Here is a 25,907-nt window from a genome sequence, read left to right on the forward strand (position 1 = left end):
ACGGCTGGTGTCAGTGGCTGCCGAGGTTCCCCGCTCCGGGTTTGGGCGGAACGCGGCCCGGGCCGCAGGGGCTGCAGGCTCCGGGAGCCGCCCGTGCCCCGCGCCGCTCCCCGCACGCGGCGGCCCCGCCAGGCCCTGCCCGGGCCCCGGCCCCGAGCCCGCCCGGCCGCTGCCGGCTCTCGCTGCAGCCGCGGCCCTGGGAACGGAGCGGGCGGGGCTCGGCTGCAGCCGGAGCCTTTGCGGGACGGGACCGCGGCTCCCGGAAGCACCGGGAACCGGAGCGAGCCGAGCTGGGCCGGCGGTGAGCGGGGCCGCCGGGCGGGCGCGCAGGTGGGAGCGGAGCCCGGAGGGGCCGCCCCGCGGGGAGCGGTGCGGGGCTCTGCGGAGGGGGAGCCTGAGGGAGGCCGCGGCTGGGGGGGACGCCTGGGGTTAGTGGATGGGGCGGGAAGCAGGGCTGTGGGAGCAGGCTGAGGAGGGAAAGGGTGGGATTGAAGGGATACCGAGAGAAATGGCTGGAAATGGAGCGGTTTGGGCAAGAGGGAGGAGAGGGTGAAGTTGAAGTTGCTGTGGAGAAGCGGCCGCGTGTGAAGTTGGGAAGGGGCACGGGTCTGGCCAGAGCTGTGTCAGTGCTGCTGAGGCGGTGACTCCCTTGCTGGTGCTCTGCTGAGAAACTGCTCACTATGCGTGATGTGGTGCTGTGTGTGAAGTTCACAGAAATGCGTATTTTACAAGTATTTGCATGGTTATTGTCATTTTATACCAAGTTTTTGAAATGAGATGCGCTCTGACAGTATTTTACAAGTATTTGCATGGTTATTGTCATTTTATACAAAGTTTTTGAAATGAGATGCGCTCTGACAGTACACCACTTATGGATTAAGCAGAAACTCAGAGGATAGAGATAACAAATGTAAAAATGCTTATCATGGAATAAACTGAAAGGTAAAAGATAAATACCAGAAGGTTCCCGAAATTGTTTGAGTTTATTAAATCCTATAAACTATGTTTTAAACCAGAGTGAGGAAGACTTGGATTCCAGATAAAATATTTTAAAGTAGTGATTGGGTGGAGGAGACTGACACAGCTTTGAGCAAAAGAGGGGTGCGTTATTTGGGACAGAAAGAATGCATGCAACAAACCTTTCTAAAACTGAGTGAACACCACAGTGGGAAGTTTTATTTTTCATGGCGGTCTTTACACAGGAGGATTGGGATCTTAGACAACATTTGTTTTTCAAAGACCGTGTGTGCAGAATGACAAAGTGGGTCTTAGAATTAACATTAGGTGATGGACTGCTTTTCTCAAAGTCTGTGGGGTTGCCTCTGTCCATAGGCACTGCACTTGCACTGAACACTTATCAGTGTGCTCACTGAGTTGAACTACAGGCTGCAGGACGAGTTTGAGGGTGTTGACAGTTGTGGAGAAAGTGATTTACAATAACCTGTCCCTTTGGAAACTGTAGTTCATGATTCCTTTGTACAGTGTTAGGCATTGTGAGAAGAACTTGTGATTGAAAATCACAGTTCTGGAGATAAGGATCCATTGGTTTGGGATGCTTGATGATCTGGTTGGTAGAAATAGTATGTGTAGCAAAAATACTGGTTTGGGGAAAGACTGGTTCTGTGGAGCAATGTATTGTTAGGAGTAACTCTGCCTCCAACAGTCCTACGGGCTGCCTACGCAACTTAATTCTGTGTTGCGGTGATGCTATTGTTTGCAATAACAAGAAAAAGGCGGGGATCATCTGAGCCAAGTACCTGTGGAATTCAAGTGACGTGTCCCCTTAAAACAGTTCCGGATTTGGCAGTGTTAAGGGAGCACAGGACACGCTTACCTTTGGGGCAGGCTTGCTAGACACAGTTATTCCTCCCATATTGTTCTTGAATTGCTGCTGCCTGTGGTTATTCTTCAGCAGTTACTTCAGTTCCTACCCTATTCAAGCTGCTTGTGCGGGCTACGTGCCTTTGCTGGAACTCCAGAGGCTGCACAGCTGGATCACATCAGTAGAGGATGTCTCTAGAGGGGAGGAGAGATTCTTAACATCTGTACTTAGGATCCGGCATGATAATGTCAGATGGTTGCCACTGGATTTCTGAACCTTGTCTTACATTTGTACCCCTTCAGTGCTGTTCAGCTGTCTCATTTTATTTGTAATTACTAGCACGCTGCAGTGCCCACAGATTGATTTTCCCTGTAGGGTCCAGTTTGTGTTACTCTACTCCAAGTAGGTCACCTTGACGGAGGTGTTTGACACACGGTGTTGCCTTGAGCACCCAGACATGACTAGTAATTCATAAATAGCATAAGTGTAAGCTGCAGCTGAAGCCCAGCTGATTCAATGTTCAGTCTTTCAATGCCTTAAATCAAGCTCCTTCACTGGCTTGATAAATCCGCTGGAACTGCCTTCCAGCAGTCCTTTGGTTCATGGCATTGCACTCCTCTGTGCTTGAGGAGGGTTGGGCATGTCAGCTGGAGCTGGGAACTGAATGGCTCCTTCCTCCCAGAGTGTGAATGTGGCTGCTGGGATCTATCTATACTGTGATCTATACAATGAGCACAGTGTATGTACTGTGTGAAAACGAGATGCAGTTCAGGCAGCTTGTATCAAATTTCTGTGCTGGCAGGCAGAGTTTGGCTTAATGACTGTTACGTCAATATGGAACTACTGGGCAGACTTGAAGTCTTCATCTTACAAGAAATGCTGGTGTTAACATTTAGCTCAATGAGGACCTGAATTTCCAGAGTGCTGAATATTTATACTCAATATGTGATTTGTATAATATTTATCAAACCAAATTTTCATCAGTCAAAAAAAGACGATTTCTGGATTCTTAGGTGTAAAGGATAAAGGTGGTGAGCTTGAAGAGCACTTAGCCACAGATCGCACATTTTAAGATTCACGATGCTCTCCTCCTCCTGCCTGATAACACAGATTAGAATGCTAAATTTTTTTTCCCCACAAAAGAAAGAAACAAACAGAAAACCTTTGGGCGCTCATAAAACAACTTACCCAGGTTTCCTTTCTGCTCAGTTTTCTGTCAACATGTATGTTGCTATATTATGTGAGCTTTTGTGAGATGTTCAGCTCTGTAGCTGAATTCTCATGGTCGCTCTCTGTAAACATCATGTTTTCCACGTTCCTTTCTGATGAGAGTCAACTGATTGACTTCTAGCCTGGCCAGTGAGATGGAGAGGTGGTAACCTTGTTCTCCAATCCCTAGTCATTCTTCAAAATCTATATAAGCAAGGTTTTTGTAAATAAAGAAGTTCTTCAACCTTCTTCTTGGAGTCAGAGAGTATGTATCATTTTCTCTTTGTGTCCTCTAGCAACACATGTAAGAAAATCTTGCCTGAGTCCCAAGCAATTTATAGCATTTTCTGGAATGAGACTAGTTAATAGTTAATATCTAATTGCATTCCCTTAGTTAAACTTGGCAGTGATGGAATTTCCTGGTTGAGTGATAGATAAACCAGTGAGTCACTGATACAACTCCACTATCTTTGGCAGAAGCCAAGGTTTTGGAGCAAAGTTGAGAAGAAAACGTTGGTTGATCTTTAACAGTTACCATTTAATGTGTAACTGTTCTGTACCTAGGTGCACTTGCCAGTTTTGAAAACCATCTGCATGGTTTTAAAATGGCCAAGAGTTGTGGTTTAATCCCAATTGGCAACTAAGCACCCCACAGACACTTGCTCAGTCCCCCTAGTGGGATGGGGCAGACAGTCAGAAGGGTAAAAGTGAGAAAACCTGTGGGTTGAGACCCAGACAGTTTAGTAGGTAAAGCAAAAGCTGCACATGCAGGCAAAGCAAACCAAAGAATTCTTTTAGCACGTTCCATGGGCAGGCAGGTGTTCAGCCATCTGCAGGAAAGCAGGGCTCCATCGTGTGAAACAGTGACACGGGAAGACGAACACCATCGCTCGGAACCTCCCCTCTCCTTCTTCTACTCCCAGGTTTATGTACTGAGCATGACCCCATATGGTCTGGGATATATATCCCTGTGGTCTCTTGGGGTCAGCTCTCCTGGCTGTGCTCCTCCCAACTTCTGGTGCATTCCCAGCCTCCTCACTGGTGGGGTGGGAGGCAGAAAAGTATAATCCCTGCTCAACAGTAGTGAAAATGTCCGTGTGTTTTCAACACTTTTCAGCACAAATCCCAAACACATCTCCCTGCCAGCTACTGTGGAGGAAATGAACTCTACTCCAGCCAGGACCAGCGCACGAGATACAGTTGTGCCTAGGGAGCAAGATGACGTTGCAGGAGCAAAGTCCACCAGTGACCTACTGTGTTCTACTTCATAGCCTTGTCTTAAAAATACCATTTGAATGCAGTTATGTTTTTACTTATTTTCACCAGTTAAGATTTTTTAATTGTAAATGGGAAATGGGAAATACTGCCTGAAGGAAACCTTCATGTGAAAATAATCTTTGTTCCTCACTTTCTGCTCAAAAAGTAAGGAAAAAACTTGGCTAGAGGATTTGCTTTTAATCACATTTCTGAAGAAGAGTACAAACTCCAAGAGAAGCATAGTTTTGGTTTTTTTATAGTGTACTTAGTGCACTTTATAATGTCTCCAGCAAGAAAAATTAGTAACAAACTGGAAAACAAAAGAAAGAGCAAGGTAAGTTTTAAGATGATGAAGTGATTTGTGGTGATTTAGTTGCAAAGTGCCAGGTATTTGAGGAGGAACAGCTGACAATTGTAGATAGCTTATGGGAGGGAACAAATAGGAAACCTGTTCACAGTATGAGGAAAATGGAAAACATAGTAGTGACATTTTGAAGTGAGAAATACAAGGTTTAAGATTATTAGAAATATTTAGGATGTGCATTACTACAATTAGAGTGACATGACAGATTTCATCTTGTGATGGTGAGGGGAGAAAGAAATGTATTGTCAAGTTATAGTAGTTCAAATATGGTAGTCAAATTATTTGTGTGCATGTAAAATCTACTTCAGAGCACAGTTCAGCAGCACTTAAGTAGATTTGGAGAGGACTGTGTACCCTCTGTACCATGTGGGATATTTGTCATAAAATCATAGAATGGTTTGGGTTGGAAGGGACCTTAAAGGTCATCTGTTTCTGACTCCCTGCCATGGGCAGGGACACCTATAGACCAGGTTGCCCAAAGCCCATCCAGCCTGACCTTGAACACTTACAGTGATGGAGTTTCTCTAGTTCTCTGAGCAGTCTGGTCCTGAATTAGCCCAGCCCACATCCAGGCCCTGGCACTTGGCCTTGTTGAATTTCATGAGGTTCCTTCCTTCCTTCCGTTTATTTCTATACTTAAAGTATTTGTTGTATTATATACTACTTCTGATAAATACAAAGCTATATTGACTCAAAGAAAAAAAAAAAAAAAAAAAGAAAAAAAAAGGAATGTTTATGGAATAGAACTTTCTGCTGAGGAATGTAGTTGTGTTGCAGAAAATTATATGTTGCTTGTGTGTTATCCAGCACAGGGAAGAGGGCAATGCATGTAGAAAATAAGAAAAGCATAGAAGGAAGTTCTTCAGGCTCTGTGAGTTAGCTCTTACTCCACCTCCAACTGTGCTTTTCCTTTGTTGACAGCTTGTTGTATTTGTGTAAGTGTAGATCAGCACTGGGTTCATATTTCATTGGAGAAATATGAGATCACCATCCTGTTTCTTTAATCTGTTATCCTGATTTCAGAGCAAATGCCCAGGAAGTGTGTTCATACCTGTACCACTGGAATGACACAGAGGCAGGCTCAATCAGTGTTTATTTTCCAGAGAATCACATATGGATTTGCTGTAGTAGCACAGAAAATTTAAACTTTGCCTTTGGCAGTTTTGAGAGGCTGGTTGTCTAATTCTGTGTTGGGCTTTGCATTTTAACTAATACACAAATGCCTTTTATTTGGTTGAGCAATGTTAAACTGATTAGTCATAAAATGGCATATGACCTAAGAAAAATAACTCCTGTAAGTTGGCTTTTTTACTCTAAAAGACTGTCAGCAGGGAAAGCATTTCACAGCTAGGCTGGAAGGAATTTAATTCATGTAATGACCTTGCTGTGAAGATTTGGAGCATGATACTAGTTAATTTTTCTTTTTTTAAATTAAACTTTACTTGTGACAGAGTGTGGAGGAGTAAAGAAATAGTTGCCAGTAGAGGTTATTTTTGTCAAATCTTTTGGTGAATTTAACCTACTTTTTGTTGTGAGACTTGCTGGAATTTGCTGTTGTTTTTTTTTTTTTTTTTTTGTCTGTCATTTACTTCTTCAGATAATGTTGGGTGCTTGGAGTTTTTCATAAACGTTTCTCTGATACTCACTGTAATTCTGATTTTGAGTCCTTCTACAAAGATTTTGAGTCCTTCTACAAAGTTAAGAATAGAATCAGTTCATAAACTAATCCTTAATTTTGCACAGGATTTTGCAACAGTAGATACTTAGCGGCTGAAAATCTCTGAAGCTGATACCATCAGATCTTTAAAAGACAAAATCTTAAGGTTAAGAAAAGTTCCATAATCTTATTGCGTTGTAGTAAAATCTAATTAATATCAAGGAGGTTTGGTGTGCTGTTCTTTAAGTCAAATTGATTTTGGCCTAATTTCATCTGCAAATATTAGAATTTACCAGTATTTCAGGAGGGAAAGTGTAGGGATGAAATAAAAATAAAATGTAAAATATTAAATTTTAGTCTAGGTTGGAGGTATTACAAAGGGAGATGAAAACCTACAAGTCAGAAATACTGATTTTTAACTTAATATTATGAGCTGGAAATATGTGATTTTCCACTTTAAAAAATCTGCTTCCTTTGAAGACTTATTCTTCGGACTTTGCACAGAATGGTACTTTGAGCTGAAAGTATTACTTCCTGTACAGGTTGCTTTGCTTTAGTCTGTGTTCTGAAAATCCTTCCAGGGTCCTTCTCCTTTTTACTTTCTGGCAGAACAGCTCTTTACATGGAGTCCATCTGTATTTTATCCACCTGTGTGTGCTGAGTGCGATGTTAAGGCTGTCAATCCCACCTTGGCTTCCTGTACAGGGCTGCCTGCCATGTGTAGGGCTGCGGGCGTGTCTGTGGCACACTGAAGAAATGATGCAGAAGGGGCTGATTTGTTTTCTTAGCATAGACTAATGGAAGAGCCCAGTCCCTGAGATGAATTACTTAGTGCTAGTCAGGGAGCTGCAGGTCCTTAGCACAGCCCCCTGTAAGATACAGTTCAAAAACAGAGTTCCTGTTGCCACTCAGCTTCCAGTCTTTGAGTTAGCAAACCTAAATCTGAGTTTTCGAACAGATGCATCCTGCAGAGTACCAAGCAGTGCATCCAAAGCCCAGTAAGAAACCTAAGTTGTAACTCTGACAGGAAATGTGGTGGGAACTTCAATATTATTGTTGGTTTAAGACAATGCAGGTGTGGGTGGGCTGTTACTGAAGACAGTAGTTCATTTGTTCTGTGACTGCACAGGCTGTTGCTGCGAGGGGAGCAGGAGTTCATGGCTACAAGTGACCGTTTGCACCCCTGATAGTCACCTGTAAATCTAAAGGTGCTGTGAGATTGCAGTTAAAGACAGTCCAACTCTTTGAAGTTCAGTATTTTGCTCCTTTTGTGGATTGTTTCCGGTTTGCACAGAGGTGCGTGAGCTGATAAGCGTGTCTTTTGAAAGAGAAGGGACCAGGAGAGCTGATAAGGTGTTCCGTGTGCTTAGGAGAGAGCGGTTATATAATTGGCCTATGTACATTTCAGAGCTCTAGTTCCTGCTCCGTGAACCAGCTTGTAAATACAGCATGAATCTTCACACACTTGCTGTCTACAGGCCTGTCTTGTTGACCACTGACAGGGCAACTTTTAACAAATACTTTTATTTCAGCTGTCATGCTAGACACTTAGCTTCTGGTCTGTGTGAACTTTAGAAAGTATGAAATGCATTAGTGATGTACTGTAAGGAAATATTTCCTGCTACTGGTGCCTTTTTGAAATACATTGTCTGGGAGAAGTTCCCTTTTTTATTATGACTGCTGAGGAAGATAAGACAGAAGTTAATGTTGTGGTATGTATTCTTTTTGGCTTTGCTGATGGGCTTATCAAAGTGTTGTGCTTGTTGGTTAATTTTTGTGCTGATTGCTTTGATACTTGCTCATTAACAGCGTACTAGTGATTTACTTTTAAAATTACATTTTAAGCTGCTTCATAAATAGATGATTGTATTTTAGCAAAAAAATTACTGTGGGCATTATTTTTAATATTATGACCTGTTTTGAAGGTTGCAGAATTGATTATCTGATGATTTTGAACATTTGAAAAACCCTTTGTCATTTTACAGGCTGATAGAATGCAGAAAATTGGGTCCAAGTCGGGAGGGATATGTGTGTTCCCATTATCTGTATTTTGTTCAGAAGCATTTTGAAAAGAAAACAAAAACAAACAAACAAAAAAGCAACAACAAACCCAAGCAAAGCATCCAACAAACAAAAACTTAAAGTTTTGAAGACTTATTTATCTGTAGGTGTGCTTTCATGAAATTCAGTGGTTTCTGTCTTAACAATATGTTGCTCTTTATTTCCAGTTTTTCAGGTCTGAATAGTAAAAAATGAGGTAGATGGAAACAGTGAAAGAGATTGTTTGTTCAGGGCTCACATAAATGAAAACTCAGTTTTCTTAGGCAAGCCTTTTAGTGATATTCAGTTCTGTATCTTCTCCCAGTAGGTTTAGGTTTCTTTTTTTTTTCCTTTACCTTTTTCTCCCTCTGTCTTCTTTGTGTTGCTGGTGCTTCTCCAGAAAGCATGGTCTCTGAATGTGCATGTCCCTTCTTCATCCCTTTGCAGGAAGTGTTCTTTTTCTCCTCTTTGTTCTCAGCTGTAGCAAATGTATTCATCAAAGTTGTTCTTCAACTAACAGATCATCTCAGTTTTATTGTTTAGGATGTATAATTTCACAGTTAACATCCTTGTGTAATGGATTATTCCACCAGAACCAGTGGAAAGCAGCAAATGCTGAGCATTGTCGGCAGCTTTCTTCTCCTTCATAGTTTATATTTCTGTCTGATTCATATTGCTCTGTGCAGTTCCATCTTTAGTATTTGTTTCTTCAGAAGTTAAATGAGATTATAGTTCATACAAAAGTATCTCCTATTAAGATTCCTTAACGGAACCTTGTGTTTCTGCATCCTGGCATCTTTTTCATCCTTATTTGCCAGGATGCTTTTACAAATATTTTTACAACGGCATGATTTTTGAGATAAATGATTTTATTGTGAAGGACACAAGTGTGTACTTCATATCTTTGTGGCTGTTGATATTTCACTCCTGTTTGCAGGTTACTGCAATGTCTTTTAAGTGTCGGTTTTGTATGGGTAGTAATTTGACTTTGAATACTTGGCTGGAGAAAATCTGTAAATGCTTAGAGACAAGATAAGGGCAAGTCAGAAATATTTGAAGAGTGTAGCTCTCCAAATGTCTACAAAACCAGCAATGAAATGTATCTTGAGCAGAGCAATGCAGTCAGAAAGAAACTGCTTCCATTCTAGCCACAAATATTTAGAGGTACCAGGACATCCTTGACAGCGTGGACAAAACTGCGTAGTTAATGAGTCAGAAGTTGTGTGCCTGCAGGTGTAGAACACAGGGACAGCTCTGCTGTATGCCAGCAAGTGTGCTGTGTCTAGACTTCTGACACTGAGGACCACATGCATTGTCTTGGCTTGTTACTCTTTTGCTTGTAAACATAGTTGTAAACTTCTAGTTATCGATTTGATTCGACTTGGGCATTATTAAAAACGGCTCTGTTTCTGAATAAGTGGGCAATGAAGGGTGTAGAAGTTAGTCTTTTACAGAAAGCATTCGTTTCTGTGTATGGAAGTTCTTTATATGAAGCATAGTGATACTCTGAGAAGCAGCAAGCTTTTTTAAAATTTCCTTGTCATATATTGTGCTTGCAAAATGAAAATTACTGTCTCTATTAGTCTTCTGCAGTAAGTTGATCCTTTAAATTGGTGACAAATTGCAAAGACAACTGCATCGACTTGGTGGAAGTTCCTGGTAGAGATGAGATGGTACAGCTTTACTAACATGAAGTTTGTGGTAGTCAGTGCAGCCTGAGAAAGCAGTCGCAGTCACCTAGGCATCTATATTCAATGAATTTTTTTCTGGGCAGGGTAATCAGCAGGATAGGTTTAGTGCTGTCTCCCCTAGAGCTTCTCCATCCCATGTCTTCCTCTCTAACTCTGCTTTCCCACAACTCTCCCTTCCCTTCATTGCCGGGCATACCTCTCATTCTCATTTAAAGCAGCCCAACCCTCACCCTTCTTTTGCTGGCACGGTGCCACCTGGCAAGGCAGAGACTGCAACCCGCCAGACTTGGGAGAGGTGGAAGAGTGGGAAGACCTCTTCATTTTGAGAGCAGATCCTTGCAGGAGGAGTATTGGGCATTCTGCTGTACCACAGCCGACAACACCTTCACCTTGGAAATACCTTCTGAGCCTTCACCTACATAAAGACATCTGTGGTTGATTCCCAATATCTGCACTATTACCTTTGGGTTTGTTTCTTTTTTTCTGTTTCAGAAAGGAGAAAGCCAAGAAATGTCTGCCAATTTAAAGTACCTTTCCTTGGGCATCCTGGTTTTTCAGACCACGAGTTTAGTGCTGACCATGCGCTATTCTCGGACGCTGAAAGAAGAAGGACCTCGCTACTTATCCTCCACTGCAGTAGTTATTGCTGAACTTCTGAAGATTTTGGCCTGTGTTCTATTAGTCTACAAAGACAGCAGTATGTGTCAAATTTTGCACCAAGTAATTTTCCTAATCAATATGCTGTATTGTAGTGGCAACTGCAAAGCAGCCATGTGAGTACAGGCATACGACAAAGCATTTCCCTTCTCCTTGTGTAGGAAATAGTCTTGGAGGGACAATAATCATACTGCAGCATTCGCTTAAGAGAATGTGGAAATAAGTATATTTGCTTAAGAGAATGCGGATACTGAGGAGTGCAGGAATGAATTTTATGCTAACGTCTCAAAGCTTGTGTTTGCTCAGGCGTTTTAAGAAATCTGTATGTAGAAGTAGGAAAATATTAAAAGCTTTAAGTGTGTCCAAAGCGTGAATAATAATTAGAAACCTGTGATAAAGAGCAGATGCAGACGGGAAGAAACAATTTCATTGGTACAGGAAGAATCATAGTTTAAGCTAAAAAAAGAAAACTATATTCACATTTACTCCAGTTCTTATTTTTTATATTTAAAACTGAATTTACCTGGCTTCTGCGTAATTTTCAACAGCTTAAAAATGTCATTGTCTATGCATAAGTATTGATGACGCTGTAGGATTCTAAATAGGCACTTTTTAGGTGGTACTCTTTGATATATTATCTTAAACTGTTGCTACAGTTTCAATAAGTTTAACTCAAAGTATTTTGAATAATCGTTTTCATTTTGGTATTCCAGGCTGCAGGAGGACACTTGCAGCCATATTTCCTTACATATACAAGGCCTGTGAAAGTCAAACAAACACAGATGGTATTTTCAGGTCTTGGCATAGTGATAGACATGAAAATGGGCAACAGTTTAAGAACAGAACATTGCTGTGTCTCTTTTTTTCCACTCCTTTCCTTTTAGTGAATGTCTGTTTCTTTTTCTGTTTCTTTGGGTAGAATGCAATTTACGGACTCTGAACAGGGTGCTACATGATGAAATCCTTAACAAACCCATGGAAACCCTTAAACTTGCTATTCCTTCAGGAATTTACACTCTTCAGAACAACTTGCTATATGTAGCATTGTCAAACCTAGATGCAGCCACATACCAGGTATTGCATATTTTGAATTCTCTGTAAGTTTCAAAAAGACCCCCTATGAATTGTGGAATAGTAGTAGTAACTGTTCTGGTTTTTCTAGGTTACATATCAACTGAAGATTCTCACCACAGCATTATTTTCTGTGTCCATGTTGAGCAAGAAACTGGGTGTATACCAGTGGCTGTCACTTGTAATATTGATGACAGGAGTGGCATTCGTGCAGGTAAATATTAGCAGGTGGTTTGTGGGGTTTCAATGTGTTTATTCAAGAGACATGGATTTCTATACTGATTATCCAGCTTTCTGATTCTACCAGCTGCACACGAGCACCAGAGTATAGTCAGGAGCTACGAATCACAACTGGCCAGGTCTGGAGGACACCAGAAATGGTTCAAAGGCAGAAGATAACACCTCTTGCAACCCAGTGCTCTGCTGTAGAGTGTGACAGGGCCTCTGGAGCAAGCTGCAAGTAATAATGATAGCAATTTTTATTAGCACATTTCTTCAGGCACTAGGAATTCAGAAAAATTCTCTGCCAATACAGGCTGTGTTCACTTTGGCATATGGATTCTGCATTGCAAATTCACTTTGGATTATTTCAAAAAGCAAAATTGGCCTCAGTTCTAAATAGTGCAGGTACCAGAGTTCATAGTTTTCAGAGGGCAGGATCATGGGAGAAAAGACTATTCTAAGAATTTTTAGCAGACTTTAATATATCCTAGAAATTTTTATTTTAAAACTTAATCACTGTATCTTTTTTCTAAATCCTTAAATTCAATGAAAAATGAGAACAAAACACTCTGACAGTATTTAACAGACTTCACAAAAAGTTTGCCTTGCATTTTATTCAGTTAGACACATTAGATTAGACACATTGCAAGATTTAACTTGTCTGCGCAATCACCAAAGAGAGGCACATGGAAAAGACAGTTCATCCCATCTTATTTGTTGGGTGGCACAAGTTGGTGGCAGAGAATGACGATAATAATTCACACTGGGATTCAAAAACAGTTCTTGCTTATGAAACATAAATCCTGCAGCTATTTAAATTGATGAGTTTTCTCCCAGTTGAGGCACAATTTTACTCCTTACAAGTACGTAGAAAAAAGTTGTAGCTTTGCAGTCCTTTAAAAGTATTTATGGTGGAAAATACAAAACTTTAGAAGTATGTGATTGTCCGTATTTAATTACTGTTACAGTTGGTGGAAAACAAATTTGCATTTTGTAGATGCTCATGACTTGATTTCATCAGTGAATTTTGTGTAACTGTGTTTACATCCAGTGGCCGTCAGACTCTCAAGCAACACCTGCTAAAGAGCACTCAGCAGGATCACAGTTTGTAGGCCTGATTGCAGTTCTCATAGCGTGCTTTTCTAGTGGATTTGCTGGGGTTTATTTTGAGAAAATTTTAAAGGAAACCAAGCAGTCTGTGTGGATCAGAAACATTCAGCTTGGTAAGTTTAATTTTAATCATCTGTTAGAGATATCGCGTTCTGAAGCATTAAGATAATTGTGCAAAATAAATGTATAAATAAAAAATACCACCAACATTTTAGCATGCTGCCTATATGTTATTTTAAAACCAAAAGTCAAACTCTGCTAGATGGAATTATAGCAGTTACTTTCTGATTTCAGTCTAGGTTCTTAATTTACTTTATAGAGTATCTGTACATTTGTGAAACTGTACATTTGAAATTGTCAATTGATTTTTTTTTTTTTACTATTTTTTAGAGAATATAAGAATGCTAAAAGATATTTTAACATTAATGTATTTTTTCTCTTGTGCTTGGGTAGGCAGCTTTTTATATTAAAAGTGCAGGCTATAAAATCTGCTTTGTTTGTGAACAAAGTTGAGGTAATTACTGTTATTTCAATACAAAAGGTCAGTTTCTTTTAGTTGTGTGCATAATCACTGGGGAGAGGCATATGTTCATCTTAACTGTTTAAATAGCTGTACCTACTGCACACCTATCAGTGAGAAACTACCTTCCATTCCCAAAGCAGTCTTGGATCTTCCAGACACTGGATATTAAAGGCAGCGGAGTTGATCTGTGTTCCTGAGTGAGTTTTCCCTCTCTTCAGGGGCAAAAACTTATTGTTGCCTTTGTTTCTCTAATAGAATCCCTCTAGTCTTTACCTGTGGGCAATAACTATTTATGGCATTTTTAAATGAATGCATTGAGCAGAGCTTGACCTTCCCAGCACCTTAGAATGGACTAGGGATCAAACCCACAGTGTAAAGTTAAGTCAGGAGATGATTTAGTGGATCAGAGCTGTGTACTGAGTCTGGTAGAATGTAGTGCAGTGCTACAAAAACAGGAGATGCTGTAGCTTCTTTTGTAATTAGTTAGTTGGCCAATAAGCCATCTTTTTTTTCCTTTATTTTCCTACTACTCGGTTTTAATTATAAGTGGTTTCAGTTTAAAATGCAGAAGTTAATTTTGAGTACATTATAACATTTTTACATGACCATAATGTTTTGAAACCTGAGTATACTGGAATGAATCAAAACCTCTCCTCACTATCTGCTTGTATTTATGGGAACAGGGTGTATTTAAACCAAGTTTTCCTGAACAGGGTGTAGGGAATTCATCAGGAAACGTTATGTCAGGGAATTTTGGGGGCAGAGAAGGGTTGGTGGCTGAGGATTAGCCTAGGATTTAAGGTAAGACTTGATGTCCTGGGTGGAGCTGCAATGTAAAATCAGTTGCCAAAGAAAGATGATGATGATGATGATGACTCCTCTCAGTTTCCATGCTAAAAGTGCTTTCATGGGCAACAGATATCTGAAATAATTTCCATTAAGAATCCATAATTGTTGAAAGATCAATAATCTCTTCTAAAACATTGTTCAGATTTTTCTGCAGTGCACAGAAGTTTGTACACTTAGTTTGATAGTTGGCCTGGTCATATATGGAATGTTCCAGTAATTGCTTTGTGAAACAAGGAGGTCAGAGCAGACTGTGTGTAAATGCTGACTCTTGAAGGTTATGAATGATTAGGACAGTGATACATGAAGACATAAATGTCTGATTATAGTGAGAATCAGATCACCTGAGTTTTGTATTTACTTCTGTAGTGAGCTTAATCTGCCTCAACAGGAAGTTAATAGTATATGTTGATAATTGAGCTTGGTTTCAGTTTGAAAATAATGTCATGTTTCATAAAGTTTTTATAAACTATTTAAATACAAAAATACAGTTAAAAATACACATTAAATACATAAAAATAAATGCAGCTTTTACAATACAGCTTTTATAAAATACATAAAATGTGAAGCTACGTTTTCCAAAACATGTTGTTGTCTTCTTTCTGCAAGTGCAAGGTAGTAGTTGCCCACTTCAGACATTGTATTATTCAGGAGGAAGGCATTCATAAGCAAGAGCTCTGAAATAGAGCTTTTCTTAAAACACAAACAAAAAACCTGTATGTCCAACCAGGTTTTCTTTTCATATCCATAGAGAATTATTAAAACTATAAAAAATAATGGGAAAATAAATTAGAATTAATTGTTTTAAAAATCAATTCTTAATGCACACCAATGTTATAATAAGAATGTATGAATAGGTGATTGTATTTCTTTATTTTAGCAGATCAGCTGGAAAATACAAGTAAATTGTTTAATTTGAATGAAACCTACATTTTTAATTCTGCCTACAAAAAGAATTATTTCTTGTCAAACAGAAGGTGTTATCTTTTTCAAAACAATTCTACCTTTTTGAGATGCTGAGAAATGTGATGAAAATCACCTTTTCACAGAGAGGGAATAGAAAAAAAGTGTTGGCCTTTGCTGCTCAGGACGAGAGCAGACATCAGTCACAGTAGCTGCTTACATTAGGTCATGCTTTAGGGATTAGGAAAAGATTCCCATTTGATAGAAGAACACTGGACTCACCAAATTAAGAACTCCACAGTCTTGCCTCAGATTCAGCTTTTGGCATTAAGTCTCTACTAGTGAACATCACTGTGTTTGAGACTGGCTCAGGAGAATCCCATTTCAAAGATCTTTGTCTGAAATGGCAAATTGCTAATTGCTGCTCTTGCTATGCCAGAGACCTCCTCCTCCACTGAGTGTTCCCTGGTTTTCTCTCCAGGTTATAGGGTGACTTAGGCCTTCAGTCATGACTAGTTTCAGGAAAGCTGAAATTGTATTTAAGTGAATTTTGCTATATGCCATAAACAAAAATCATTCCATTGCAGTAGAAAGCAATGGAAGATAAGTATATAAGGATATCTTAATGGAAACGGTCAAAACTTGTTTCAAGTGTGGAGAATAGAAGAGAACAGCAAACTGATTGCATTTGGATGTGATGTTATTGCAAGTGGCAGTCCAATTTTAAAATCAGAAATACATGAGCAGCCTTTTAAGGATGAGGAACCCATTTGCTTGTTTTTCACCTGATGCTTTTAAACCGATCTTGTACTTTCAAACCGATCTTGTACTTTCAGGATTTTTTGGTAGCATATTTGGACTGATGGGTGTTTACATTTATGATGGAGAACAAGTGTCAAAGAATGGATTTTTTCAAGGATACAATAAACTTACTTGGGTGGTGGTTGTTCTGCAGGTGAGACCTTGTGTTGCATGTTTCTGTGAAGGCACTTGGGGGATTTACTCTTTTATAAATAACTAGAGAAACTAATAGGTGTCATTGAAGCTACTGAGAATTCTATAGTCTGATGTATTACTATTAGCATAAACCTCTAAATGAAAAATCTGGAAAATACATCACAACTATATGATGAGGTATTGTGCAAATTAAAAGCATGTAAGCATTATTTATTTTGTGATGTTTGAAATTATCTCTCTATATGCCCTTCCTCATGTGGTTAAAAATGTACAGTGCAAGCATTTCCACTTATTTAATGGCGGTGTAATGTCATCAACAATTTCTTTCATGGGGAAAGAGCTACTACTCCAGTATTTTTTTTCAACAGTACATATCTCTAGTATAAAATAAATGTATAGCTCCTCAACATAGACTAAAGCTTTTCCTAAAGTAGTGCATGGTGTTAAAATAGATGCTCTCAGTCCAATTATCAGTTTGTGAATCCAGACCTTGCTATTTTTCCAGGCACTTGGAGGGCTAGTGATTGCTGCTGTTATAAAATATGCGGACAACATTTTAAAGGGATTCGCAACTTCTCTCTCTATTATACTGTCAACACTGATCTCCTATTTCTGGCTGCAAGATTTTGTCCCTACAAGGTAAGAATTATTTTCCACGTATACTAAAAAAAACCAAAAACCCAATAGTTGAAAACTAACTGCTTACCAGATATAACTGCGAAAATAAATGAAAACCAAATCCCTTCCAAGCCACACTTTCAGAATGTTTATGTCCAGCTTGCACATCAAAGTTTAGCTCATCCCGTAGCTAACAATGAGTTTTCCAGGCGGGTGAGGAGCCTCTGGCTCCCTGCGGCTGCTGCCGCTGCCCGGGGCCGCTGCTCCGCCCGGGCGCGTCCCCTGCGGGCCTGCGCGGGCACTGCGGCCCTGGCGCCGCGGGGCCCGGACAAGGGGCTGTCCCCGCTCCGGGACGAGGTGATGTCCCCGCTCCGGGACCAGGGGCTGGTCGGACCAGGGACCAGGGGCTGTCCCCGCTCCGTGTCCCGGGACCAGGGGCTGTCCCCGCTCCGTGTCCCGGGACAAGGGGCTGTCCCCGCTCCGGGACCAGGGGCTGTTCCCGCTCCGTGTCCCGGGACAAGGGGCTGTCCCAGCTCCGGGACCAGGGGATGTCCCCGCTCCGTGTCCCGGGACAAGGGGCTGTCCCAGCTCCGGGACCAGGGGCTGTTCCCGCTCCGTGTCCCGGGACAAGGGGCTGTCCCAGCTCCGGGACCAGGGGATGTCCCCGCTCCGTATCCCGGGACAAGGGGCTGTCCCCGCTCCGGGACCAGGGGCTGTTCCCGCTCCGTGTCCCGGGACCAGGGGCTGTCCCCGCTCCGGAACCAGGGGCTGTCCCCGCTCCGGGACCAAGGACAAGGGGCTGTCCCCGCTCCATGTCCCGGGACAAGGGGCTGTCCCCGCTCCGTGTCCCGGACGAGGGGCTTCCACTGCTCCGTTCCCAGCGCTGCAGGTGGCACAGGAACATCTCCTCAGTGCTGTGTTTCATTGCCCCCACCGCAGGCTCTAACACAGGTCACTGCAGACACGTACCCATGGAAGCAACCCTGCAGCACTGAGTTGCCCAAGGGCACCCAGAAGCCCAAAGGCAGAGCTGTTTCTAGAGGCAGTGCCACATTTAGTGATGAGAACTGCCGAGAAAGAAAGAGAAGCGGTGAGAAAGAGAAAGACTGTGGTGGCCCTGTGTGCCGCAGGTTTTATACCTGGGCAGGTTGAGAACGCTGCTTGTCTTGGCAGTGCATGTTCCTGTATGGAGTGTAGAATTAATAATCCCACTTCCAGATAGAGGAATTTTGCTTATGACTGACCAACACTCCTTGCATATGTTACATGTACTCATAACATAAAAATATTTTGAATAATATTTCTGACTTTTGTAATCTGGTACGAAGAAACATCTTTTTATCTAAAAATATATATTTGCAGTACTGTGGTCCCTTCTCTCCCTACCCATTCTGTGATTCTGTATTATCAGGGCTTTACTTGAACATTCAAAAAAGGAAATGGAGTAGCTGTTTAGGCTTAAGACGTGGAAGACATTGAACTTGAATTATAAGTAGATTATATTTGTCCCATTAAAACAAAAGCAGAAAGTGCTTTAAGAATTTGTGTGCTCAAATGGAAAATTAATAAGGTACTTAACAGCTTCTGCAAACATGTTGCAAAATAAATAGAGCCAAGTAGCAGTATGTAGAACTTGAATCCATTCCCTTTAATAAAACTTAATTAAGTTAATCAAACTTAATCTTTAGTACCTTACTTACGCTAACAATGCATTTGAACTGAAACTGTGTAATTGTTTCTGTCACATCAGCAAACAGTTTAGATTGAGGTAATAGATGTAAAGTACTTAAATGCTTGAATGTGTTGCAAGGGGCCATGTCCCAAAATATGCTAAATGTATTCTCTGAAGGATTATCATGTCATATGCCACAGTTTTTTTAGCATTTGATTCAGAAGATGAAATTGTTGACATTGTCATGTCTGTGAGAAGATTCTTTTCTGAAATGTGTACTGATTGTCTGCTGGCTTCAGGTTTTTGTATCAGACTTTAACTATCAAAACAACTTGAAAAGCCAAAATGTCACAATAGATAAGATGCCTTTATTGTGTTTTCTTGAGACAAATCTCCCTGTATCTGCCAAAAATTAGATTATACTGACACACAAACTTGTTCTTGGGCAGCAGTAATTTGTTTTGACATAAGCTTTGGACTTCAAAGCGAACACAGCTTCCACAGCATGAAGTATGTAGTATGTCAGGAATGGGTGGGTAACCACAGTAGTTGCCTTTCTTCAGCTCCCACTTCCATTTTGCACACAGCTTTAGGTAAAAGTTTAAGAAAAAAAGGATTGATCTCCACTGCTTTTGGCAATTGTTCAATGGAAGTGTAATTTTAATTTTCAGAATATATTAATATGATACATTTTGTAGTTATAGGTCTCTTACCTCAACAACTTTCTGCATCCCTCTAAAATAAATACATACAAATTATTTTGCTCTTTATAAATTGGATAAATACAATTTGTCTTCCTGTTTTCGTCATGGAAAAATGTCCTTTCTTTTGATTGTATTACATAAATAAATTTGCATCAACTAAAACAAACTTTTTTTTTTTCATCCCTATTCTATTCAGTGTCTTTTTCCTCGGAGCCATCCTTGTAATAGCAGCTACTTTTCTATATGGTTATGATCCCAAACCTGCAGGAAATCCCATTAAGGCATAGCAGACCTCCTCATCAACCTGCTTCTGGAGATGGTGCACTGGGGGCCTTGCTAGCACTGGCACGTGGCGAGTGTCAGCGTGCGCTGCAGGGGAAGGATGACTGCCCTGAACGGATTGAAGAAATGCTGATGAGTAGTTCCGAACAGCCAGAGGGATTACAGGTGCAGGGTGACGCTGTCTCTAACCGAAGGGGGGGAAAATGTCAGGGGAATGCCCGGTGCAACTTGATAATAAAAACTTGAAAGGAACCAAAAGTTTCCAAGAAGCTACAATTCGGAATGTTTACAGCTTTGACTAAGATTGCATCAAAAGAATGACTGTATTGACTGCTGCAGAAATATGTCCTATGCACTCTTTGAAAGAGCACACGACAACATTGTCAGATTGTATGTTTTTGCGATTCGATTCTATTTAATCTCAGTAAATATGTTTTTAACTGTTTGTCTATTTACGTGAAATGAGCTGAACGTCATAATTCTAAAGTGATGGTTCTAATTAAGTACTCCTTATTAAAACTGTGAAGATTGAAATATGATTGAAAGACACTTTCACAGTATCAAATATTTTTATACTTTTAGAAGGCTGATTTAATAACAGAAATCTGTTATTAAATGGTAATATTACAATTCTGTTGCTTCTACAAAACTACTGTAAGAATGGTAACATTCTTACCGAAGTACAAAGGTAGGAGTGCTCCAGCACATCAGCCTGTAACGTTGGAGCAGCTGGAATAACTCTGGGAACAATGGCTGGAGGTTGCTGCGCTAACCTGAGAGCAGGAGTAGGGTTATGATTGGTGCTTGCTCAGATGTAATGTTCATTCTTGTTATTTTACTGATTATAAATCAGCTTCTTGGTAGAACCTTAAAAGTAGTTTTTGTGCTTTAAATAGCCTCTGAAGAGTTTTTTAAACCATGATTTAAAAAAAACAAAGAGTCCATAAATAAGCATTTTAAAGACATTATCATTGTCTGCAACGGCTCCATCTGGAGATATTATGGTCTGGCATCTGTATACTGTACTGTACTGTACTTTATTACAGAGGTGTTTTTTAAACAAGTGTTTTTTGTTTACTCATGAACTCTTCCAGGCTTTTTCTGTATATTTCTTTGTAATGGCTTAATTAGCATTTCGGTGGGGTTTTTTTAATTATTATTTTGTTCCGGGAGTCCTTGAGCCAACAAACCAAAATGGGTTTTCTGGACCTATTTGTTCTAGTAGTGGAATTACTTTAATAGGAAATATAATTAAAAAACAATTAATTGTGCAATAGGTAAATGTAAAAGCATGCTGTTATTCTGTTTCAAACAACAAAAAAACTTCACAAAGAAACCTTGCTGCAATTAGATCAATTAGACTGTTATGAACACTTCACTTGAAGCATTTGCATATAGTCAGAAATACTAAAAAAATCTGTAACTAATAAACTAAAAAACCATCGTAAAAATCATTCGTTTTCAGGAGACTGTTCACAATGGTTGTTAATGTTGGGTGACCCATGTGACACCTGTGATGGTACATTTTGTATAAAAATAAATCAGGAGTCCCTTACCAGTAGAATGGCGAGTGGTAAAAACGTCTTTATTCTCTTGTTCCCCACCATCACTCCCTTCATGCTTTTTCTCACATTTGTCTTGTACTAAAGAAAACGTGTAAGAGAAAGGTGTTCTAAAATGTTTACCAAAGTACCTCATCTGATTGACTAGGAGATTCTGTAGGAGTGCTCTGAGATTTCTTAGTGAAATGTTGTAAACGTGAAAGAAAGAATTCCCCATATGTCACTCAAGTAAAAAGTGTTTTTCTTCTGTTGGCAATTACATGTTCTATCAAGGTTTTGTTTGTTTTCCTTATCAGAGCAAGACATTAAAGAATTATCAGAGCTCTGCCTCGGGCTTGCTAAGCTTTGTGAACTGTGAATCTGTCCCAGCGTGTTGTAATTGCAGGAGCTTTGCTACTTGGCAGTCAAAACTATCTAAATGGGCATTCTATGTAAATATTAAATGTTTTATGTGTAACATACAATGTGGCACAGTCTTTGGAAAGTCACATTTAGCTATTTCCCCCTGCAGTGCAGCCTGAGGTAAGACATGTGCATAGAGCAGCGGCTCAGTGCGGAATGGGACCTGCAGGGCTCTGAAATGAGGTGGGAAGTGTTGGCAGTAATCTTTCAAATGGAGTTTGGCCCTACACGGTAATACTTTTGATTTCAGGAGTCACAGTAGTGGGAATATTCAAGTGATATAGTTGGTTACTTTCCTAAGAAGCAGATTGAGAACAGTTTAAAGTGGCTTGTACAGGAAGGGACCAAAAAAGCCAAATAATTACCAAATGTGGCTGGAGCTCTGTGACATGTAGCCTGGTTTTAATATTTCAGGTGCATCTGTCAATATTTGCTAGTAAGGATGTTTAAAGGAAAGACCAGGAATATGTGCTCTTTGCTTTGGAACAGGATGCCATGCGGCTTTGGAAAACTGCCTGCTGTACTAAGGAACAGCAACTCCTGTCTGTAAATCAGTGACTTCCATGCTTTTCACTTGACAGCCCAATTCTGTTTTCCAGCAGAAGGATAGATCTCATCATAGACTTGCTGCTGAAAAGGAAAAATGAATTTGCATATTTTAGCCGTGTTTCCTCAGCCTTTGACGAGCTGAGGAAGGGTCTTTGAGGTGTGACTGGCCAAGGGGAGGTAGCACGTGTTTTGTGAGAACAGAAAGGATTTGGGGAGATCTTACTTATTTGTGTAACCTTTGCATCGGAGAGCATATGCACATTTTCTCACTGAGATACTTTTGCATTTGGATTTTAATTTTTTTTAAGTAGCTTTAAGTCTATAACTCATTAACTAACCAAAGAGGAATAGCTAGCACAGAGCTTTGGGAAGTAGTGGATAATGTGCTTTGAGTTTGCCCTAAAAGCAAATGCTATAGGAGTTTAACTTCCCCAAAATAAACTTGTCTTTCTGAACTACTTTTCTGACTTTTAGAAATGGTTTTGTTAGTTTAGTTGTACATTTAGGAGGCTACCCTATACTTAGCAGAATTTTGTTTAAATATTTATAAAGTTATAGAAATTCTAGCTAGGTATTTATTTGCAATAAGTTGAATTATGTGATTTTTCTTTCTAGATATATATTGGGTGTACTAGTATTTATTGAATACTTGGGTATTTGGTAGTTTTATTTGAGAATCTCTGGGATATGTGATAAATGGTCATATAAGGATAAAGTTAGTACTATCTTCAAAGCAAAATAGATCAGTTCAGTGGTGAGAAACCTTGAGTCTAATAAAGTAAGTTAAACTTTTCTTTCAACATTGTACTTCTAAGCAATCCACAAGTGCCCAAAAATGTATTTTCTCAAAGAATTCAGATAAATATATATAGTTTTATTCAACTTCATTGTTTTAGCCAAACTTTAGGAAGACCTCCCTTTTTATTTGTTTCAGTAAAAGGTAGATTAATATTCTATATTCAACCTCTACAGTATAGCACCTTCATTTTTTTACTACAATGTTTTAGTAACTCTTGTTTTATTTTTCTTCAAAAAGACAAAACTCTCATTTTGCTTGTGTTTCATGCATATACAGGCCTCTCACAGACTCTTAGTAGTATGTAATTCTTTTGTGTTTCTAACTTATTTTTATGGCTGTATTTCAAAATACTGTAATAGATTTTGTTCTTTTTAAAAAAAAATTATAAATGAAACATTGCATTTCTTCTGGTTTTTGTTGTCAGTAACTTTCATATTTGAATGTATTTAATGATCAGCCCTGCGTGTTCTGTTGTATTTAAGCAATCTTCATTTTCTGAATTTGAATTTCTTGCTCATTTTCCTCCTGGTGACAATCTTTCTTGCTGGATATTGTGTTGAGGAGAATTATTAATTCCTTTCATATCTGAAATCTATGTTTTGTGAGAATTGAGTTATTAAAAAACAGGGGGGGGGAGTTGTGTATCAGAAAGGTAACATTTATGTATAACATGGTATTATATAAGTGTAATATGTCATTACCTAAGGTGATGCATTATTGTGAGAAAGTCCAAGTAGTGTTTCCATGTCTTTGTTTTACTTGTTCTTTTCATTTTTAATGCTGATTATTTTCCACAGGAAAAGAGTCCTGCTCTTTCCAGGTAAGCTCATTGTATGTTTTTAGATATCTAGAATTAAGACATTTTACTGAAGAAAAATTCAGGGCAAAATGCAACAAATACTTGGAATTGATTAGATCATATCTTCTGCTTCAGTTATAGTCCAAAGTTCTGTTCAGTTGAATTCTTAACTTTTTCTAAGTATTTCTCAGCTGAATTTATAACTCTTTCTAGAAGAAAGGAACCTGTCCTGACTTGCTTGTTCTTGTACTTGAATGTCTGCTGCACATTTGCATCCAAGAGTACATTAATGTAATGGCACATTAACTCATCTTCCACCTCCCGTCATCATTCTGTCTGTAATTAGCCATATTCATTTCATTAGTGATTTATAGCTCAGAAAGAATTGCTTGTATGCTAAGCATATGTTTGTATTTGCTGCCATGAGTATAATTTTTTTAGATTTTTTTAAACTTTCTCTTTATTGTCAACATATGAGCCCAAATAGAAATCATTTATTCAAACATTGTAGCAAACTTTTTAAGGTAGTTTTAGGTTTTTGTATGTTGATGTTGATATTTATGTGATTACACTGAATACAATCCTAATATACGGTGTTTCCAGGCAGTTTGAAAAAGATTTTTTTGGTATAACAATGCTGAACACTGGAATGCATCTTACATGACAGTCTTTTTAATCCATATTGAGATAAAATACTGTATTTTTTTTCTTCTCTATGTGTAGATAATGTAGTAATAAACTGGTTGAAATTAAGCACTGTCTTTATTAAGAATACGATTAAAATACTGTTTGAGAGCTTTGTTAAATTACCATTCCAAAATGATGGTAATGTCTATGGCTAGCAGGTAGTAGTATGCATTCACTTCGTATAGAGGCTTGAACACTGTGGGTGTTTAGATGTAACAGACCATTCTTGTTTCTCCAGGAGTTGGCTGAAATTCATGACATCAACAGAGCAAGTTTATTATACATTTTCATTATTTGAATTTATTCTACATTCTCATTTATTTGAATCATCTGCTTTGTCTGCATGAGCAAACTTGATACTTAAATACATTTATTTTAAGATAATGACATCAATAACAGGTGTTGGTCTAATATGAAGGTGTGGGTAGAAAACCATCTGGTCAGCCTGGTTACCAAATGACTGCTGACACTGTATTTGTGTTGACTTTTTATGTGAGTCCCTTACATGTCACATACATGTCTGTGTGTGACTTTCCCACCAAAATATAACAGCACTCTGAGGAATAGACTTGAAGCTATGTCCTTTTCAAGTAGAAGGGGGACAGAATTGTCAAATTATTCATGTGATATCCTAATACTTGTAACAAATGCCTGATAATAGCAAACATCCCAGACCTGCTAGATGCACATTTTGTTTCATGAGCTGGAGTCTGCTTGTCTTTGTCTCACCGTGACTAGTAGGGCTGTGCCTCATCAAGTTCTAGATTTCTTAAAAGGTGCATTATGATGAGATTAGAGGTGCTTGATCTTAGGGCTAAGGGTTTAACTTAAGCCCACACGACCTCAAGTGGTGAGTGATTGACACCCATTTGGTAACACAGTGAGAGCTGCAGTGCCGGTCTGTACCTCAGGGATGAATTCCACTGTTGTTGGGACAATAAGCTGCTCATGTGGAGCTGAGGTTTTGGGGGAAATGGGGATGTCCCAGGAGCTGGGGAGATGGAGACAAGCAGCAAGAGGGCTCAAAGGTGGAGGCCTAGGAACAGAGAACAGACCTATACATGGATACAGCCACGGAGACTTGTGTCTGTATCGTGATTGTAATATCGCATGGACAGTTGTTGCTCCTTAGTGGTGCCAGCCATCAATAGGTGAACTGATAAGCCACAGAAAACCTAATAATGCCAGCAACATGTTTCTAAAAGATTTTCTCCACTAATTGGCTTGCCGCTATGGGGAAGCTGATCCCTGTTATCTTGTTACTTGCAGGTGCTGTGGTAAGTCAGAACCTGGGATGACCTACCCGTTTGAAGGTGTTGGAGCTTTCATAAACTAAGTTTAAAACTTGATAGGAAGAAAGAATAATATCTGTCTCCAATCTGGATCTTTAGGGTGGATTATATCTGTGTTGGTGTACTCTGGCTCTAGGAATGTCAGGTATATCCCGTACAAACTGCCTTCCTTTGTTCCTTTTTCCCGGGTGCCTCAGCAGCTCCGGGTGGAA

At 39.7% G+C, this 25,907-nt stretch overlaps 1 protein-coding gene across 3 annotated transcripts; it reads left to right on the forward strand.

The window, feature by feature from the left end:
- The first annotated feature begins 248 nt into the window (after positions 1–248).
- Positions 249–24,338, forward strand: SLC35A3 (solute carrier family 35 member A3). Of its 3 annotated transcripts, none has more exons than XM_040073212.2 (8): positions 249–301; positions 10,533–10,737; positions 11,617–11,771; positions 11,860–11,982; positions 13,042–13,213; positions 16,209–16,327; positions 16,835–16,968; positions 19,520–24,338. In XM_040073212.2, the coding sequence occupies exons 2-8, from the start codon at positions 10,551–10,553 to the stop codon at positions 19,608–19,610; spliced, it is 981 nt and encodes a 326-aa protein (XP_039929146.1). In that variant the 5' UTR covers positions 249–301; positions 10,533–10,550; the 3' UTR covers positions 19,611–24,338. The 3 variants fall into 3 exon arrangements, with proteins under 3 accessions (XP_039929146.1, XP_039929145.1, XP_039929144.1); XM_040073211.1 differs by having other exon boundaries at positions 253–330; positions 19,520–23,104; XM_040073210.2 differs by lacking the exon at positions 249–301 and adding an exon at positions 4,509–4,622 and having other exon boundaries at positions 19,520–23,104.
- The last annotated feature ends 1,569 nt before the right edge of the window (positions 24,339–25,907 follow it).

This window comes from Hirundo rustica, chromosome 9 (genome assembly GCF_015227805.2).
Source record: "Hirundo rustica isolate bHirRus1 chromosome 9, bHirRus1.pri.v3, whole genome shotgun sequence".
Taxonomy (NCBI): Eukaryota; Metazoa; Chordata; class Aves; order Passeriformes; family Hirundinidae; genus Hirundo; species Hirundo rustica.

Bases quoted from the DNA above. Each gene is read 5' to 3' on its own strand.
- SLC35A3 (XM_040073210.2), top strand. From the start codon at position 4,569: ATGTCTCCAGCAAGAAAAATTAGTAACAAACTGGAAAACAAAAGAAAG. The intron at 11,983-13,041 runs GTAAATATTAGC...GTTTACATCCAG, and splicing joins CAGGAGTGGCATTCGTGCAG to TGGCCGTCAGACTCTCAAGC. The intron at 13,214-16,208 runs GTAAGTTTAATT...TTGTACTTTCAG, and splicing joins GATCAGAAACATTCAGCTTG to GATTTTTTGGTAGCATATTT.